This window comes from Tiliqua scincoides, chromosome 1 (assembly GCF_035046505.1).
Source record: "Tiliqua scincoides isolate rTilSci1 chromosome 1, rTilSci1.hap2, whole genome shotgun sequence".
Classification (NCBI taxonomy): Eukaryota; Metazoa; Chordata; class Lepidosauria; order Squamata; family Scincidae; genus Tiliqua; species Tiliqua scincoides.
The window spans coordinates 248,810,411-248,831,447 of record NC_089821.1 but is presented as its reverse complement, the minus strand read 5'-3'; the positions used below and the strand labels follow the sequence as shown (position 1 = coordinate 248,831,447).

Here is a 21,037-nt window from a genome sequence, read left to right as displayed (position 1 = left end):
ATTACCTCTCAATATTATAAACAACAAAATTATATAATGAACAACTATCTAATTTCTAAATAGGCACAGGAACCACCCCAAGGATGCCTGTGATTAGGATATGGCCACCTGATCACTACCAGCAAAACTCATGAAGAATTTCACAGTGCGTGTAAATTGCGGTCTGTGCGCCTGCCGAGTGGTGGAGGTTGGGTGCCCGCCCAGTGGTAGCCCAGTGCCAGCTAGTGCTGGGCTACCACTGGTGCTTCACTGGTGGCAGGGTCCACAAATGTGCCTTATGGTACATTTGCAACAGTACGCGCCAGCAGTGAGCCAGTGTGCCGAGCCCACGACTGGGCTCTCAGTATGCGTGTTGGTTTGCATCGATAGTGGGGAAGTGATTCAGCAAGGTCCAATACTTGCTCTCAGATAAATTAAAGGTTAAAATTTCTAAAAAAAAAACGGCACCATTCACACACCTTTTGCCAGTCATTAAGATATTCCTAGCTGTAAAAACTTGCATAACACATAACAGGAAACTATTAAGTGAATCTAGTACAGAGATGGCCATCTCTGTACTAAGAATGTGTGTAGAACTTCTGAGCTGTCCAGGTTATAGGAACTACTGACCTGAAGAATAGGATGGGATCTCAAAAATAGGGGGCGGCCTGTCACTCCCAATAAATGGCATTCTTCCAAGAGTTAGAACCTTCTCCCAAGAATCATTGGAGGAACACATAAGACAGTGGAGCAGGCAGCTGAAGTGTTATACAAAAGGGTGTGAATTAACCTGTTTTATCAGTGTTTGGTTCTGCTGTGTGCAGAGAGGTTGTATGAAGGATAGAGCAATTATGCTTTCCCAGAAGACATAATTATTGCATCCCCATCTCCCAACACTAATAGCAGCAGCTAATCAAACGTATTTTGAAAATGGGCTTCTGTTTCCACCTAATGATTTTCAGTAAACTGCCCCTACTTTTAAGAGCTGTGTAGATCTTGCATTTGGTGATAGTTCCTCCAGTTACTCATGTACAGATCTGAAGCTGCAGAGATGACAAAATGTACCCACATAACCATATACCAGTCCCTTGCTGTTGTTTCTGCAGTCTTGTCTCAAAATATAAATAAGCAAAATTGCCAAGATTCCTCTGATATATTTTAAACAAAGCTTATTCTGTTTATTATTTAGATGTTGAAAAATACAAATTACCTAATCCAGTAGGGTGCCTGATACAGAGTCTCACAGAGACGCACAGAGTCTGATACATTTCTCTCAAGAGAAATGCTGTTCGGTGTCAAAAGCCACAGCTCCTTTGTGCCAATGGGGAAAATAATCATCCAAGCTTCAGAACTCTGAATACTCCTTGGTCTAGCTGTATTTAAGTTCTTTTAATACAGCACACCATGAGGCAATACAAAGCCCTTTTTTGGCAATGCAATTTTGGCTAGCTCAAAATAAGAAGAAAGTAACCATTCAGATTAATGATTGGGGGTCTAACTCTTTCAAACAGGATGATTACACATCAGATCCTCAGGACATTTTCCTTCTAGAAATGACTCTGGAAAGGTTTTGTGACAAGAATGTTCAGTTTTTTATTTTTAGGTGTACACATAGGATGTTTCATGCGTGTGAAGTGACCCAAAGGATTCAGGGTGCCTGGTAAATAAGTTTAACACACATGGTAAACATCCACCATGAGACTGGTCAGCAGCAATGTAATAACTTTAAGAAGGATCCTATATGTACTGTTTAATTCCAAAATGTTTGTGAACAATTTAAGTGTACTTTGGAACTGTTGTGCTGCTTATTCTAGCATCTGAGATAAGTTTTGGTTTTGAGCAGGCTGGCAAACATTGTGGCCATCCAAATGTAGACCCACAGCCATGTGTTGTGGTCTGCCAGCTGTTTGATGACCTCCCTATTTTTGTAGTTCAAATTAGGCATTAAAAAGCCTGGATTACCATCCATAGCTACACTGGTGGGGTGTGCTTGGCAGCTCACAAGTTTTGCAGGACCAGTTTAGAATACCCCCCCCCCCCACACACACACATACACACAGTGTTTTTCTAAATTTGATTTGTGGATCAGCGGTAAACTGAAGCTGACTTTAGCTAGCATCTACAATTAGCATCTACAATTAACCCCAGGTTTTTCCCAAGTCCTTGTGTTCCTTTTTACAATGTACCAAAACACATGGTTCATCACAGTTAGGTAAACAATAACAGCAACCTTCATTCTTTACATAAGACTAACCTTTATTTCATAAGGAAACTGGATACCAAGAGGCATAGTAAGAAACCATCTAAAAAACCAGCAAAGAAAATATCATTAACACGATGAAGAAACAAGAGACAGAACTAGTCCAGTTTCAGTGATAATTATTTATGCAGACTTACACATTAGTGCCATGCACATTAGGTTTAGAAGTGATTACAGAAAGTTAGCATGCATTTCATACAGTTTAAATCAGATTAAGGCACTTTTTGTAGAGAGCACACTCTTGTGTTTGTAGTCTTTCCTCCATTCTGTTTTGTGGCTGTGGTATTGTAATTTGGCAAAAGACATGCCCCAGTTAATGCTACGGTGGGAACTTAATTTCTATTAAAGCTGCACTTGAATCATCGATGAACATTCTACAGTTCAGTGAAACAGCCTATATATGTCACATACACACACAAGAATACAGCAAGGGGAGCAGGAATTGGTTTTTACAAAAACTATTTTTACGTACAACATTTTAATCAAATCTAAATCTTGAGTTGGGTACTTAATATAAAAGTTAATGAAGAGTTTATGCTTAGCCTCACTTGGATATGTTAGTGGCCTATCTTAATGGCTTGTAACTTTAAGAGAGACTAAGCCAGAGAGTCGGTACAGTGCAGTAACTAGGAGACTGAGTTGTGAACCAGGAGGTCCACAGTTTGAATCTTGCCTCTGCCATGAATTCTTACTACATGACCTTAGGCAAGCCACCTCATTCTCAACTCCTCAGCTGCAATATGGGGGCAAAATACTTATTCATCTTAACAGGATTGTTGTAAGAACATCAAGTTAATACATGTGAAGCACTTTACACACTTAGAAAGTGCTATACAAATGTTAATGTATTATTACTTATAATAGTGCACAGTTGCTGTAGAAGAAAATGCATGCAGGCCTAGAATTCATGTTATTAAGCAACATAATGAGATGCAGTGAGCCATTGTATCATGTTTTTTATAGCTGTAGTCTTAGGTCGGCTTGTGTTACAAATGGAAAGCTGAGCAGCAAGTCAATCTTCCTGGAACACAACACATTGTTGCGAAATAAATATTCACAAAATAAAAGTAAGAATTTCACTGCTTAATATAGGAATGTTTAAGAACTAGTCATGGAACTTAAAATGTATAACTGTGGAGGATCTGGAAACACACATGAAAAGGTATTTTCATATTCGCATGGCCAGCCTGCTGTATGGCACAAGGTCACTATACATTTAAACAGTAATGTTTTCATTCACACACTCTTCAAACTTTACTAATGGCAGCAGGCAAGGCTGCAATCCTACACACACATTCCTGGAAGTAAGCCCCATTTACTTTGGAGTAGACATGCATAGGACTGCACCATCTCTTAAACCATGACTGTCTAGCATATCAGGCCATTAAGTTGTTTAAGAAACAACTGTGGTGCTATATGGACTCCTTTAAAAGTGATGGGATATTTGGTTTTTGGTTTAATTTTCCAAATTCTCAATTTCGCTGTCAAAAGGTTTACAGCCCAATCAACTCTATCAATTCTTGCCTCAGGGCAACAAGCCCAACTCTGAAGTCCAATTCTCCATCCTACCCTCCTAATCTGTTGGTCCGTACCCTTTTTTGAACCCCTATTTTGTAAATCAGATGTTGTCTCCACAATGTATAGAGCTCAACCACAATGATGCTGGCTTAAAAAAAAAACTAAACTCAATTTTGGTTGTACTGCCTAGGCAGAAGATACTTTCCTGATGCAATGAAGAGTTGGTTTGTGGAACACTTCAACAAGATTCCACTTACGTGAAAAAACAAACAATATTTAAAAGAGCAAGGCATTTACCTCTGCCTTATGAGATGAAGCGCGACATCAAGTGATGAGGATAAAATTAAGGTATTCACTTTGTTCACAGCTGCCAACAGCTATACCATTACCCTTGAAAGTGTCATGGCAATGTTGGACTTTGCCCTATGTGCTGTAGGCAAATATTTAAGATCTACTTGGTCTGCATAGCACAACAGCTACAGCACAAGCACCACTGGTAGCCTTACAGTTGCCAAAAGTATCAAACCACTGTAACCATGTTAGGGTCAGCAGATGTCCGCAACAGTATGCTTACCACCACTAACCTGCATCACACCACCACATGAACTGAGCTAAGAGTGTGGCAGTAGCAGGAATGGGACAACTCACTCATCAAGGCAATGCAGTTGGTTGAAACCTGGATGGAGATACCGGGAGGAAGGGATAATAAGCCAGTAATGACTGTGGAAGGACTCCTGTTAACTAATGGCAGTGACGAAGAAGTATGCAGAATTTCTGATGGAGAAAGTAGCAGGAACTGCTTGCTTGTTAATGAATTTGGTCTTGAGAAAACTGGCCACCTTGGCACATATTTTTCTCCAAAATGACATACTAATGAATGGTTGCAGTTCATATGCAGTGCTCTAAGTTATAAAAGATGATTTTCTGTCCCCCTCTTCTGGTAACAAGAATTCTCTCTCAAAGGAGATGTATACCTTATATCTGGCAAACTTTAATTAGGGTGCAGTTATTTTAAATGTCCCTTTCAAGTTACTTCTTTATTTCTTCCTTTATGTGTACAAAAATATTTTAAACAGCTGTTTTCAAAGTGTGTGTTAGTTTCCCAACACATAAATTCCAGTTGAACCCACCAGAGGGAGCTTAGGCTGCATGATTCAAAGTCCAAATGCTATCTTTCCCAGAGACTTCTGCTTATATACTCTGTCTGCGGTTTTCAAACTCTCTGGGAGTTTGAAACCCGCAGTAAGTCTTTGCAGGGGCAGGGGGGGGCAGCGGCGGCAGTGGGGGCAGGGGGAAGGCAGCAACGCGATCCCCAGGATCGTGTCACTCAGGGGGCTGCAGGGACTGGGATGCACTCACCAGTCCCTGCAGCAGCCATCCCTGTGTGCAGGGAGCCCTGTGTGAGCGCCTGCAGGACACCCCAGGTCAGGGAAAGGGAGAGTGGAGCGATCTGCTCTGCCTCCGCAAAAGCGGAACGCAATTGCCCCACTCTCCCTTTCCCTGACCTGGGGCGCCCTGCAGCCGCTCACGCAGGGCTCCCCACACACAGGGACGGCTGCTGCAGGGACTGTTGAGTGCAGCCCAGTCCCTGCAGCCCTGTCAGAAGGGAAAGTGGAGCGAACGTGCTCCGCTTCCGGTTTTGCGGAGTGGGGCGCAATCGCTCTGCTCTCACTTTTCCTGACCTGGGGAGCCCTGCCGAAGGTGGTGCAGGGCTTCCCGCACCCTGGGAGGCTGCAGGAGGCTTGGGCAAGATCACACCACTGCCTTCACCCTGTCTGCCCCCGCCCCTTAAGGGGGCAGAGGCCAGGACCCAGAGGCTGGGCTGTTGCGACGCCCCAGTTTGAATACCACTACTCTATGTTGTAATAACCAGTGCCACTCTCTTCCACCTCCAAGTCCGTTGTCTGCAACTTGCTCTCTCCCCAGATGTTAAATAACCCATTGTATCTAATCATATAAAACACTTTGTATTTCTGTGGTTTTTATCTAGAAAATGGGAAGCAATCCAACTAAAACCCTGTTTCCAAAATTGTTCTGATTGCAGTGAAGCTTGATAAAGCAAGCATAGTGAACTAGCCTTGTTTTAAACACCACGAAATGTCAGTGAAAAAGGAGGGGGAGATAATGGAGTAAAAGTAGGGAAGTCATTGTGAAGATTCTAACAAAGAAAACAGGACAAACTACAGTGTTCAGCTGAAACTTTGGTTATACAGCTTCACAGACATTCTAAGATATGGGGGAACCGTATAGCAAGAAATCAAAGCTCAAAAGCAACTTCAAGATTAAAAGCAGTACCGTTTTCTTAAAATTCAGCACTGATGGACATACTCTGTTACATTCTCTATGGAGGTAGCATTTTAAATTCATAATCTTCTAAAAGGGCAGTAGCAATTACACCAAATAAAGGAATCACTTTTTTTCCAAATGACATTAAAACTTGCTTCGACTCAATAGCAAGTCAAGTTTCACAAACAATAGCAGCAGCAAGTATATATTGCAATTTTATTTCATCTGCTCAAAACAAAACAAAGTTAGCATTTAAGAAATTTTAAAATGACACATTATGGTAAAAATAGAGAATAAACTGAAAAACTCAAAAGGAGGTAAAACTAAATGCATGAAAATTCAACATTCATTAGTGTTTCATCTTCAGTTTTGATTGACACTTGATGCTTGCAAACTTCTTGAACAATGAACTTTGTTTCATGACAACTCTCTGAAGAGATTTCAGCACCAGCACTAAGATTTGTACATTCAGTTTGTTTACAATTGACTTGTTAGCCACTTGTGTATGAATAGGACAGATTTATCACAGATCAGATCACAGTGTTGAGGAAAGCAATACCTTCCTGGAATTAAAAGTGATCCCCTAAACAATATTCAGCTTAAGGCATCCGCTGTACAAAAAGCACAGGAACCATCGTAACTTTTTTTTTTTTTTTTAAGAACAGTAATTAAAATAATCTATGCTCCCTCGTAGCTCATTTTAATTACAGGAATATCTGGCAATTAAATGGCATGGCTGTCAAGAACAACAGCATGAATTTACAGTTTAACTCAAGCAGAATTTTCTGGTACAGTCCGATTCAGGATGACATAACTATGCATGTAGAAAGAGTACAAAGACCTCTGTTTCTTTTTCCCTTTACACAGAAATCATGTTAATTTTAGACCAAGGCACAAAATGTTTAGTGCATTAACCAGCTTTGTTCACAATCTAGTAATTTAACTTTCTTACCTTTGGACCACTTATCGCTATAACATTCTGCTAAACTATCTCTGAATTTTCTTTACAAACAAAATCAAACATGATTTCTGGCAAGAGTAAGCATTTAAGGTTACACTGTTTAAATAGAAATTCCTTTTAAAAATGAAAATGCCTCCTCAATTTAATAGCAACTCTATTTGCTTACCTTGAGATTTGAATGCCTTCAAACTAATGGATGTAGATAACACTTTTTTAAAAAGTTACTACTGACTTGGGGTTATATTTTATAATCCATACTTCAATCTTACAGAAAGAGGGGAAAGACAAGATCTCATTTACACCTCTAAGCAGCAATAAGTGCTGTACATTTGCTTTGGTGGTCCAACACTTGGAAAAATCTGCTAGTTAAAGCTTTCATGTGAACTAAACTGGATGAGGTGAGTAATTTAACTACAGCACTGATTATGCATGTCCAAAGCCACACGTTTTTTTTCAAGTTAGCACAGCTCATAAAGTAAATCTGTTGCTATTTGCAGCTTGGAGAATCTGAGATGCAACAGATCGTATAGATTTTGTCACCTATTGCCAAACTGTAGCATTTCATCCTTGACCTCTTGTAGAAGTCAGTATGGGGGTATTTTAATAATGTTTAGACACTTATAACCCAATCCTATGCATGTCTACTCAGAAGTAAATCCCATTACAGTCAATGGGGCTTACTCCCAGGAGAGTGTTGATAGGTCTGGGCTGTTAGATGGGGGTAGGAGATGAAAATATCTGAGCAAATGAATTCCACCTTCCTAAGTATACTACTGCCACCACTATACTGAAGCTATTCCCCTCTTGTGACCATCTGTCAATGTTGGATTGGTACCGACCAAGATCCAAGGCAGGATTAAGGAAATGGGAGCATGACTGTAAAGTCATATTCCCTCACCTCAAATGGTCAGTACCAGGCTTAACTAGTCAGGGATCTGGTTTTAATAGCACTTGCAGTTGGTTTCAGATACTAGTTAACTCTGGATCTGGTAATTAAGTACACCTTAAAGATAGTTAAAAAGACAAGCAGGGGAACGGCAGGAGGAACTCCTGGGGAGAGATTAAGGGAAATGAGCCAGTGATCTTGTAGCCTGCTCCTAATCCTTTAACCCACATTTAAAGGATTGAGAGCATAACTCATAATTGCACAAGCCCCAACATTATTTTGCTCCCTCCCTGCAAACAAAACCTGCCTCAGTACACAGGTATAAGTAACTGTTGTGGAAATAACACTCTGCATTACTTTCATTCGCCTTTTTAAAATCAACTTTAAGTATAATTTTGATGCTTAACCTTTAGATCACATTAAAAAAGCTAAGAAAGAAACTGACTGGTGTTTCCAGAACAGTTACTGAAGCATTACTAAGTTTGAAATACAAATAAAGAAGTGATACAAAAAAGTATTAAGTACCTGGTTCTATTTAACATGGTTACTGATAAGTCACAACATTTTCCTTATTATTACACATGCATGCAATATAAGGAAAAATAGTGCACTAATTAATACAAATTTTTTTAAAATAAAAAAGTCACCCCTAATTCCCAACCCTACACCTCCCAAGTTTTGCCTGGGCAATAACTAGGCCTTACTGTAAAAAGGCTACTTAATATTTGTGGCATGCAAGGATGTTTAAATTAAAAAGCCAACTCCATGGTTGTGTTATATTACAAAAATGTCTACATGCATAATCTTAAAAAGCTCAAAAAACTATGGTAAGTCTATAACAATCTAACAATTTACATTTGACCATTGATTTGTATTCTGGAGAAATTTTAGATTTGGTAAAGCGTTACAATTTAGGAAGGCATCTACATCTTTATATTCTGAACAGCATTTGCATTTTTTTCTACAAAACTGCATGAAGGCTAACTAGAGAGAGGCTTCCTATCACAAGATTCCACAACTCAATATACCATCACATCCTAAATCTCTCATTAACCAATATTGTTTTACAACAAATACTCCTATCTGTTTTTCATTTTGTGAACCGAAGTCATGTTTGATCTTTTACTCATAAAAATACCAAATATGATAGGAAGACTAACCTGAGATACATTTGCAATACAACAGTATAACGTACTAAACCCTCCATTACGAAAACCTCTCTGAAAAGCCTTCCCAATTTTATCTTCCTTTTTGTCTTAATGAACTGTGAAATATGTGCAGCTTCATCTTGATATGAAAACATTTCAATGCACTGTGATCTTGGCTGACAGGTATAGGATTTTCTGCATAAATCGTTTCTTCAACTTAAGACTATTTTCCACCCTGATCAAAAGTCAGACAACAGCAGTGATGTCTGCAAAGTTCAGAATCTTGCTCTCCCCTTCTTTGAAGTGGGTGTTCCATTTTCTTCTAACAGCTCACAAAATGTTGATTTTGTACCAAGACCACTGGTCACAACGGTTTAGTCCTAGTTTTTCTATGCTGTATTCGACTTGTTCAGTTCTTGCCTGATTGCTGATTTGAAAGGGGGGAAAAAGTTAAACCCACAATACCAGGAAACAGTAGATTATTCTAACTGTAGTTTGCTCTTCTGAGAAAATTGGTCTAGAAACAGTAGCTTAGTCACTATACCAGCAGTCCCCAAATATTTTTGGCTGCTCACTGCCCTCACCACCCTCACAGCAACCAACATGGCGCTTCAGACCCAGAAGTGATGTCAATGACACTATCCTGCAACTGTCATTACTTCTGGGTTCAAGTATGTGGAGCAACTGAAAAGCAGTGGTAAGCAGCTCAGGATAGTGGAAAAGTACAGAAAATAGTACTCGCAGAACTCTGCCCACTGGAGCCTCTTACCACCATTCTTTTTGGTCCTCTGTGGTCTTAGTGTTCCTGCTGCTAAGTGGCTCTGGGGGCAGCAAGCATCCTGTGACACCTCTGGAGGTTCCTCATGCCGCCCCCTGGAGCAGTCTCACAGTTTGGGAACCACTGAACTATACTATCACATTACAGTGAGACTCACAATTATTACAATATTACAAAGTAAACCGAAAAATGAAATGTCATACTGTGGAATATGCTTCCTAAAATTCTGGGAAGAGAGCAACACATTCTTGGGAACATACTGACCAGAGTTTTAACAAGACACGTAGGACCAAAGCTGCTGCTTCAGCAAAATTGCTTTGGGTTGCTCACCTTAGGGACAGTATAGAGTACTTAGCACTTACAAGGAGGACAGGGGAAGAGCAAGGGGTGGCTGTGAAAATGTAGCTGGGCTATGCTGCACAAAGCTGTAGAGTTGCAACTAAAGAGTGTATGCAAACAGATTAAGGCCACTGTTCCTGCTAAACTGTGTGGCTACACAGCTCCAAGCTCTGCTCCATGCAACATAGAGCTTGGTAACCTAGAATTAAATGATGATGTGCAATATCATCGCATCCAGAGATGGTGTCATGATGTCATGCAATAAAAGAAGGGATTCATGCACCAGCATGGATCTTTAACAGGGAACATAAGTTGGGGCAGGGTGGATCTTTCAAGAATTACTATTTATGTAATGCTTTAAAATTTACCATGTGCTTTAAAACCCATGTTCCCTCTAACAACTTATGAAAAGCTCAAGTCAAGAGAAACTACAGAGCGGTTTTCATTATTGCAGTGCTTCCCAAACTTCTCAGCACCCGGACCCACTTTTAAAAATAGTAATCTATCACGACTCAGTAGATCAGTGGTTCCCAAACTCCCACAGGGGAGTTTGGATGCAGGTAAGTCCTGGGGGTGTAGGCGCCAGCACTGCACCACCGCTGTAGTCAAAGGTGTTTTTTGTTTTTTTTTAACTTAGCTGGGAGTAGCGCCAGCCATCAGGAGGGTGTGGGGGCTTGCAGCCCCCTCTGGGGCTCTCCCTGCTGCTCCAAACGGGTCTTTTTGGTGATTGCGACCCAGGTTGCAAAACCAAAGCGGGATATCATAGCAAAAGAGAGCCATGGGGGAGGCCCTTGGAGGGGGCTGCAAGCCCCTTGTATCCTCACAATGACTTAAGCTACCCCCAACTGAGTTAAAAAGCCCATTGATCGTGGCAGTGGTGCAATCAGTGTGGTGCTGTCACCACAGTCATTTCTTGACCACTCCCCTTAAGGGGGAATGGCTTCCCTCTGGTTCCCTGGTGGATTGCGACCTACCAATTGGGAACCACTGTACTAGACAAAAAAAAGATCTAGAAAGAAATAGTTTTATTTATTGTGGAAAATACATTTATTAATAATTGGAGTACTCTGCTCCCGAAGCTGCTAGAGACCTTACATACAGTGTGTATGTATAGATATTTGCTAGACTCTCCCTAGAAATGGAATTCAAGGACTGTTCCCCCAAACCTTTACAGTCATTCCAAAGTACTCAGAAGGTTGAACTGGACAGCAAGATGTGCAGTTAGAAACTTTCAGACCAGACAAAAGGTTGAGATTGGGTTCACAGGTAATCTATAGCAAGCCAATTACTAAGGAAATTGGAAAGTGTGACATTTTAATTTGGGGGTATGAAGATTACTTCACACCACAAATTAGAATTCCAGTTAACAATTTTCTTCTGCAAATCAGGCAGGGGTACTTGCAAATGTTTTGTTTAAAAATTTTTTCAGAAGCCATGTAAATCAGCTTACGACCCACTGGTGGGTCCTGACCCACAGCCTGGGAAACACTGCAGTAATGGAAATTAAAAGCAAAAAGCGAATCTTGTCATGCTTTGGAAAGGCACTGATAGCGGATTTTGTGTTGCTTGTGTCCATAAGGATAACTGTCTAATTTTCATCAACTAATAACGGTATATTCAATGCATATGCCACACCAATGTTACTAGAGGCACTGAAGGCAAACTGAATTGCTGGTTTTGGAGCTCTGGTATCTCAAAGTTAAATCTTATCTTTTTGAGGTTGGTCAATTTCACAGCTGTTTATATTTACTACCATTTGTAAAATGTAGGGAAATGCCCAAGACAAGGCAACTAATCTACAGCAGTGGTAGAACATGAAAAAGTCTTTCTGATTCTAAGGTCATGCTTTTGATCTATTTGATCACATTAATCTCTTGAAATTGGGGTTGGACAGGTGTGAGGTATAGGGAAAGATTAAAGATAAGCAGGATAGAGCTGAACATTTTATTTTTCCCAAATGCTAGTTTATGCCTACAATTCCATACTTAAAAACACAAAAGTAGATTACATGTTCAAATACTTACCATCAATTAGTTCTTCTTTTAGTTTTGTTAATTCCTTTCTCATTTCATCTAAAATATCCTATGGTATCAGAACAAACATTGTTGTGTAAGGGGATTTCATGCATATCATCTATTCATTCTGAAACATCTTTAATTTAAAAGAATTTAATTTAATTTCAATGAAGAATATATCCTATTCTAAGGTAAGGAAAAGTATATGCCTAAAATCTAATACACCTAAGCCAACTATGTCTGGTTCTCTCTGATAAGGATCCAGTTTCAATCACACACACTTTGGTAACCTCATATACTGATTATTGATTTTGAACACCATTCAAAAGCTTTACCAACTGAAGAATGCTGTAGCTTACTTTCCAAAAGACAGCCTACAGGAAGCATTATTGTTCAGATCTAGGGTCAACTGCCTATCTAAGAAAGTACCTCCTTCCCTGCAACCTAGATTCACAGGAGAGGAACATTTCATGATCTGGCTTGTACAGAATTAAAGACTGTGAGGGCTCAGAACCTTGCCTTCTCTGTCGTGGCATCCACTCTTTGGAAAACATATGTAGCTACTTCTGTTGTCATTTTGACCACTGTTGGTGAAGGCATGGGGTGGTAGCCAAGGGGAAGGGGAATATACCTTTCCTGCTGATGCTTTCTGGAAACCAGTTAAAGGACTTTTACTCTGCTTTGACTAAAAAACTCTGAAAGGGGCTTATAAAACAAGAATCAATAACATGTGAATATGTACTTCTGTCTTCATCTATTAACATCTCTGAACGAAAGTTTGTTATCAGGATTGTGTCAACAGACATCTGGCAAGTCTGTTCCCAGTTGATGAGTACCAACACACCACGCAAGGGTGATGAGAGTGTACAAAAAACCTGTCAGTGTGATAAAGTGCAACATTTTAGCAGGTTTATTGGTTGAATTTCTATGACCTTTCAATATGGGTACAAATCCATGATCAGAGAATGAGGCAATTTTTGAAGGGAAGGAGTCAAATAGGATTTGGCCCAACCAGGCCTATGGAGGGGGCCTTTATGTCTGACCACCCCCTCCAATGCAGTCAAGTCAGCTGCAGATGGCTCCAGACCTTGGAGGAAAGAAGCACTTAAGATGCATTCCAAGTATACCTGTGAGTTTATTTTTTTAAAATACAGAATGTCTCAAAAATGTACACACATTTTAATGAACTCTAATTCATACATACTTCACTACAGAAATCCTGCAACACTCAAGTATCTAAAGAAAGCAACTGAGGAGATATATGGAACTATGTCAGCACATGCACTGTTGGATGTCTACAGATCCCTTAATCATCTATGTCAGCAGTGTATAGATACGAGTGGGGAACATTTTGAGCACTTGGTCTAATTCATTGACCAATGTATTACTTACTTACTTACCCTGGTCAAGCAACTGCTTCTGTGTACACCATAAACAGTAAGTGCGTCAATTATAGTATTACAGTATGTGCGTGAATTATAGCCTAATAAATTTGACACTATAAAGTGTGTGTATATTTTCTTGAGCTGTCCTGTAGTTTTATATGGGCTTTATCAAGCTGTACATCATTTCTGATGTTGCTTAGGTTGGCAAGAACATGGTATGTAAATAATAAAATACAGTTCTATTCACTAGAATTATTCACATATGTAAAATAACCAACCATTAATACCAGAGCAGAATTCAATATATACCTGTTTCAATCTGTCATAGTCTAGCCCTTCAGACTGTACTCCATTGGTGCTTGGTTGCCCAGAGGATGCAGATTTTGGTCTATAAAGAAGAACATAAATTAGTATGCTTTAATTCCTATGTATTTTTCACAATTAGTGGAACTTTTAATACAACTATTGCCTGTCAATACTGTACAACTACCACAAAGTGACGACAATACAAAGTTCCAGTTTCTTGGGAATAATAAACTTCTCTGTTGTCAAAGGTTACCTCTCACTGTATCATAACAGATTCAGTGTCTAGGAGTCCTTCTGGACCTTGCCTTGCACCTAGAAATATATGGTGTCTGTGGCCAGGGATGCCTACATTAGTGATCAGGGTACATGTAACCCATAATATTTTCCTCCTCTAATCACAGACTACTTTGAAGTGCACCTAAGTGCATTCTTGTGCATGATCCAGAATACAAGGAGATTATCCTGTACAGTAGGGGTCTCCAAATTATGGCACAAAGGCCACACCACATCTGACTTGCCACAAGATCTTATCCACACTGCAGAAGCTAGGTTTTTTTGACAGAGTATTTGCGAATGTTTGACATTTTTACTCATTATATATAACTTCTCAGTTTAAGCATGGTGCTGTTTCTTTGTAATTGTCACATTTCTCTTTTGATCTGAACCAAATCATGCAGATTACAAAAAAGATCCATGTAAAACGTATTCATTTAAATTTCATTCATTCATTTATAAAACTGACTTTTTTAGGCAGGAGGTCTGGTCTAGAGGGTAGAGCCTCCATTTGCCTGAAGATTAACATCCACAAGGTCGGCAGTTCGAGGCCACCGGCACCGTGCGACCTTGAAGCAGCTGGCAAGCTGCAGCTGAGCTGTTCCATCTGCTCGGAGCGTGGGAGGATGGAGGCCAGAATGTTAAACCAGATCGGAGCGTAACATCTTGAATGTGGTGGTTCTTGAAAGAGAGAACCTTCTTTCAATTTGTAAAAATCCCTGCGTGGATTTAATAAGCCTGCCTGTGTAAACCGCCTTGAATAAAGTCTTGAATAAAGACCAAGAAAGGCGGTATATAAATACTGTATATTATTATATTATTATTATTAGCCTGCAAAAATCTGTAAAATATATGATGTGGCTTTTGTACTGAAAAGTTTGGAGACCCTTGCTTGACAGTCAAATCATGAAAAACGGAAGCATGATCTTTAAACATTTGGAACAGTTTTTCTTTCATTGTAGAATTTGGTTATTTGGTAAAGTTATTATTCATAGTTTAGGCCAGTGGCGTAGCTAATGATCATGTAGCCTGGTGCCAAGCTCAAAATGTTGCCCCGGAAGTGATGTCACGCCCGGGTTTTTCAGAAAGTGAAAATTGGGAGGAACCCACCTCCTCACCCCAGCAGCTTGCCACCTAATTGCTCTGCTGCCTCCCCCCACTCAATGGCATAGCTAAGGCATCTATGTGCTATCTGGGGTCAAAGATTTGTAGCCACCCCCCCCCCCAGACAAAATCAAAGAAAATAAATAAAAAGTGTGCCCCTGATAGGTTCAAGACACTGTGTTGGGGTGAAGAGGGACGGTTATTCTCTCCTTGCTAAATATAAGAGGAGCACCACTTGAAAAAGTGCCTTTTACCCAGCTAGCAGGGGTAACTGTATTATGATACATGGAAATCAGAACTAACTCATATTAACACCTTATTGGTTTCATGCTGTATCATGATAACGTCATTGCAACCTGTCAATAACAAGATAATATGTCACTGGCTCTTAGAACAATCAGTCTCACAGGTTGGTTTTGAGTTAAGAAAATCCAGTTTTTGTTCCATAAGGCAATTGTGTTTTCATTTTCTGGTTAGTTAGCCATAACTTTTGATAAAATACAGATATTCCAATGTAGTTTGTTTCATTGCATTCTGCATTAAACCACCTTTCCAATGACATATAACATGATGGTATTATTCATACATACCAAGATTTTCACAATTTTGGTCATTAGTGTCAAGCTCAGCTTGTTGCCCCCCTAAAGCTTGATGCCCAGTGCAACTGCTACCCCCTGCACCCCCTTAGCTACGCTACTGGTTTAGGCAATACATGATCATATCAAAGAATTTTGAGGCTTCTTGTGTATAGATGTAATTAAAGTACTGTTACATTATATAACATGTTACATTAGTGTACAATTAACGTAAAATCTTAATAAGGATAACCAATCAATGGTTACAGTATCCAAGATAATGCATCTCTGGAATTCTCCTACACAGGAAATACAAGTAATGTATTAACATCTGTTTCCCAGGGTACACAGACATAAGTGAATTATGGCAAAAGATACTATTCAGATTATCACAAACTTCAGTAGAGCACAACTTGAATAATAATAAGCTGTTTATATATTTCCCTAAAATCATGTTTTAAGCCGATGTCAAAGTTGCTATACACAAGACTAGTAAGGCGTTTTTCTCAAAATGGCACATGCATCTAATTTGTTTAGTTTTCTGACATACAGTACTTGGAATAAGAATACATGTTACTCATTTACTGTTTTGATGAAATATTTCTGCATCTGCTTCCTTTGCTCCAGGATCCCATAATTATTACATGGGGTTCAACATGCAGTAAGAAATACAGGCTCCATGGAAGAGAGCCTGTATTCACTTTACTGAGACAACAAAACAGCTAATATTACAATGCCATTATAAAAATCGATGGTAAGGCCACACCTGGAGTATTGTGTCCAGTTCTGGTCGCCACATCTCAAAAAGGACATAGTGGAAATGGAAAAGGTGCAAAAGAGAGCGACTAAGATGATTACTGGGCTGGGGCACCTTCCTTATGAGGAAAGGCTACGGCTTTTGGGCCTCTTCAGCCTAGAAGAGAGACGCCTGAGGGGGGACATGATTGAGACATACAAAATTATGCATGGGTAGAATAAAGTGTATAGAGAGATGCTCTTTACACTCTCACATAACACCAGAACCAGGGGACATCCACTAGAATTGAGTGTTGGGAGGGTTACAACAGACAAAAGAAAATATTTCTTTACTCAACGTGTGGTCGGTCTGTGGAACTCCTTGCCGCAGGATGTGGTGCTGGCGTCTAGCCTAGACGCCTTTAAAAGGGGATTGGACAAGTTTCTGGAGGAAAAATCCATTATGGGGTACAAGGCATGATGTGTATGTGAACCTCCTGATTTTAGAAATGGGCTATGTCAGAATGCCAATGCAAGGGAGGGCACCAGGATGCAGGTCTCTTGTTATCTGGTGTGCTCCCTGGGGCATTTGGTGGGCCGCTGTGAGATACAGGAAGCTGGACTAGATGGGCCTATGGCCTGATCCAGTGGGGCTGTTCTTATCTTCTTATGAGAGGTACATATTGTACTTTTTTCTCTTTCTAAAGATCAACACATATACTTACATTTTAAGTTATGACATTAAAGAAAGGTGCTCTAAAATCATTGTGCTTAATGCTATCAACTGGCTTAATTTTGATCAAGTGCACAACCATACAAATGCAAACACAATTACTCTTGTGTCAAAGACTCAATTTGGTGTTGCACTCACTGCTACAACATACTCAAAAAAGGATGTAATATGTATTATCTGAGTTTCTAAAGTCTCTTATTTTTCCTGTTAACAGATAGCTAATTAGCTAATAACTTCATTTTACAGCAGCATTTCAGTGATACTCCTACCATTAGTAGTAACTGAAATGGTGTCTGGTGATACACATGGAACCCCCAGACGCCCACCATCTGGCAGCAAGACCCGCAACACAATGTGACAAGCAGCAGTAGGAGGCTCAATAGGAAAAGCTCCAGCATGCACTTTATGCACACTCAAAAAAGCCCTCCAGTTCACTCTGAGCCTCTTACCAGTATTCGTTGCAACGCATCCGGCCTCCAAATCCAGAAGTAACTGGTAACATCATCACCAGTTGCTTCCACTCATACTTCCAATAGGTGGAATATGCAAAGTGGTGCAGCAGGGGACAAACATTGAGAAACGCTGTTTTATGCCATTACTTATTTTATGCCATCCTCTCAAACATCCTTCAACAGCAATTGGTCTTTCCCTCTTATACAGCTCTCAAGAATTTTATTCAAACATTTGTTATTTTTCAGTTTAACCCAGTTTTTCCCAAACTGTGGGTTGTGACCCACCAAGTGGGTCATGACCTGATTGCTGCTGGGTAGTGAAACTGATAAGCTGATAGCTGACAAGAAGAATGGATTGAGTTCTATGGAATGCAACAGCACCAGAATGGTCTCAATCTGATAAATGCAGGTCCTCAAAAACACTCAAGAAGGAAATCCCCCCGCCCCAAGCTGACTAGGAAAATGTATGGAGTCCTTTGGAAAGTGATACTGAGCCACATATGTACATTTACTTATGAGTGGGCAAACGTGCCTCAGCTCCTATCAAAGCTCAGACGAAGGGGAATGCAAGGTCACCAGAATGGTTCTGATCCGATGAACATGGAGCTTAACATACACTCCAGAATGTGCCCCCACAATAGTAAAACGGATAAAAATAGAGGCTTGAGCAGACAGTAAAGTGAATTTTTTTTCTTTTTTTAGTTTTGTAAAGTTAGGTGGGGCCTGATAGAATATCATTTTGAAATGTGGGTCCCGGTGCTAAAATGTTTGAGAACGATTTGTGTAACCTAATCATAAGTACAGGTGGGTCCCTGTATCTGCACATCTGTTATCCGCACATTTGGTTATCCTTGGATCCTGTGCCCCCCCCCCTTAATGTATGCTCTTTTGCAGGTCCCTTTGCTATCTGAGGTGGGATTTGTGAAAATGTGAAAAAGAATTTCTCTGTGGTGGCAGTTGGCCCTCTTCCTACAAAAGCTCCTCACAAGGTTGAAGACTTAAAATAAAATCTCAGCTGGCTTTCTTTAATTACTACTGCTTTGTTTCTCTTGCTTTTCAGCCTTTTCATTGCATTTAACTTGTTTTACTGCCTTTAGTTTTGTGCCTAAATTTTTACTGCCTTTAAAATTAATCTTGAATTTTGTGTTTCGGCAACTTAACATGTATTGATTTTGAATGTGACACAGTATTTTGAATGTGAACCACTTTGAGAAAGACAGAATATAAATTTTATAAATAAAAACCTTTTGCATTTTCATGATACCTATAAATAACTAGAACATGTTTATCCATTGCCAAGAAGAGACAAATACCTTGAGATAATGGGTGACTTGCTTCCATTCACTGCATTTGTTCTTTCCCAAGGCTTTCTTGTTAGTTCTGTAGGAGATACAATCACTGGCTGTTAATATTTACTTAACCTGAATGACTAAATATTTCTGAGATACAGAGGGGTGTATTTTCTATGACCAGCACCATTTCAGATGCTACAAAAACTCATGGAAACAGAAAGAAACACTAATTTCTACCATGAGCAGATTGACGCTTTGCAGACTAGTATCAGAATGCACAAGTATATGGAAGATCTCTGCGAAAGCCCTGAGAAGGTGTTCTGGGATAGGTCGATAGTGTGAGCAGGGTTTTAGATGGTCCCAGAGACTAGTATTGTAGAAGAGAGAGAACTGTCTCCTGTTCTCTCTCCATAGTATTAATATCACACATTTCTATTATGCTTCCCCTCAGTCATCTCTTCTCTCAACCAGTGTTAGCCTTCTTCATCAAGAAGATAATCTAATCCCCTGACTGTTTTGGCTCAGGGGTTTGGCTTTGGGCTCTATGGCTCTCTAGAATATCATTTAAAGATCGTCTAGAATTGTACATAGTAATCCAAGGATAGATGCACCAAAAATTTAAATAAATGATGTTTAAATATTGCTGTTTAATTGGTAATTATACCCTAAATTGCCTTTCGCACCATCGCAACATACTGAGATGACATTTTTCCGTGAGTGGCCTACTATACCCTAGAACAGGGGTGTCCAAATATTTTGGCAGGAGGGTCACATCATCTCTCTGCCCATGCATCTGGGACTAGGAAGAAAGAATTAATTCACATTTCAAATTTGAATAAATTTACATAAATGAATATATCAGAGATGGAACTTGTATGAATGAATAAAGGTCCTGCAATAGCTCAAGCCATATAAAAGGTATGGAGGAAGTCCTTGTCCCACAGCTTACACGAGAGGTCGAACAGTCACCCTCATGCTGAGAGCAGTTGCGTCAGGCCAGCACGGGCTCCAGCAAGTCTCCGGAGGGCCAGAGGCTCATGGGAGACTGGGGGCTCCCTGTGGGTCAGATTGGGAGTCCCCGAGGGCCACAAATGGTCCCCGGGTCGGGTTTTGGGCACCCCTGTCCTAGAATTTTCAGGTGAGACCCTGCCATTTAGATTCCAATGTTTCTGAAATAAGAATACAGGAAGCTATCTTATGTAAACTCAGATCATTGGTCCATCAGATCAGTATTGTTGACTCAGGTTGGCAGAGGCTCCCCATGGATTCAAGCAGGAATTTTCTCTACGTTTCTGAAGCTGCTGAGTATTGAACCTGGCAATCAGGTATACAAAGCAGAAGCAATTCCATTGAGCTATACAGGTTGAGCCTCATGGGATGGCAAAAAATGCACTATAGCAAATCAATTTAAAAAACAAAGTTTCTTTTAAAAACAGCTTTGCTGACCTTTATGATCCAAGATAAGAGCTATTAAGAAGACAATCCATCAATCAGTCATCCTCTAAACTAGCCCCTCCCTTCACCTACCCAAAGTGATCACCTTTCTTTCACATGCTCAGGGGGAAGGGAGGGGTCCACTGGGGAGAGAAGGATTGATGGATTGCAGCCAGTTGCCCCCCCCCCTCATTAACAAGGCTATTGTTAAAGGACTATTCAGTTTTTAAAACTTATTTTAAAGGGATGCATTTTTCCCCTTCTCCAAGGATCAGCACATTCCTTCTCATTTGCAGGGGCCATTCGTGTTGAGTCAAATCCGTGTATATAAAATCCGTGTATAAATAGGCTGGACCTGTAGTACTTTCCTGAAATGTGAAACAACCTGAAATCTGAAATGAACAGGACAATACAACTATATTCATGTCTAGAAATAAGTCTTATTTATTTTTGTGGTACTTACTCTTGGTTTAGCATGTAAAAAATTGAATCCCAAGACCTTTGCTAAAATTTTAAATTTTTCAGGTTGCTTATTGAAAAATGTTGTTCTCATCAAAGGTTTATTTAACCACTTCACA

At 40.0% G+C, this 21,037-nt stretch overlaps 1 protein-coding gene across 11 annotated transcripts in view; it reads right to left on the bottom strand.

Moving 5' to 3' along the window:
• Positions 1–21,037, bottom strand: part of ENAH (ENAH actin regulator) — a 185,171-nt gene that overhangs the window by 50,387 nt on the left and 113,747 nt on the right. For 7 of the 11 annotated variants that reach the window (XR_010793987.1, XR_010793986.1, XR_010793984.1 and 4 more), the window contains 3 exons: positions 19,047–19,113; positions 13,865–13,943; positions 12,180–12,237 (listed from right to left, as the gene is read on the bottom strand). Coding sequence is in view for 5 of the 11 variants with exons in the window: in XM_066618696.1 (XP_066474793.1) it covers positions 12,180–12,237; positions 13,865–13,943; positions 19,047–19,113 (204 nt within the window). In the remaining 6 variants the exon portion in view is untranslated. Of the gene's footprint in view, positions 1–2,233; positions 2,283–6,242; positions 9,466–12,179; positions 12,238–13,864; positions 13,944–19,046; positions 19,114–21,037 lie in introns of those variants that run through there. The other 4 variants (XM_066618698.1, XM_066618699.1, XM_066618700.1 and 1 more) reach the window with 2 other exon arrangements.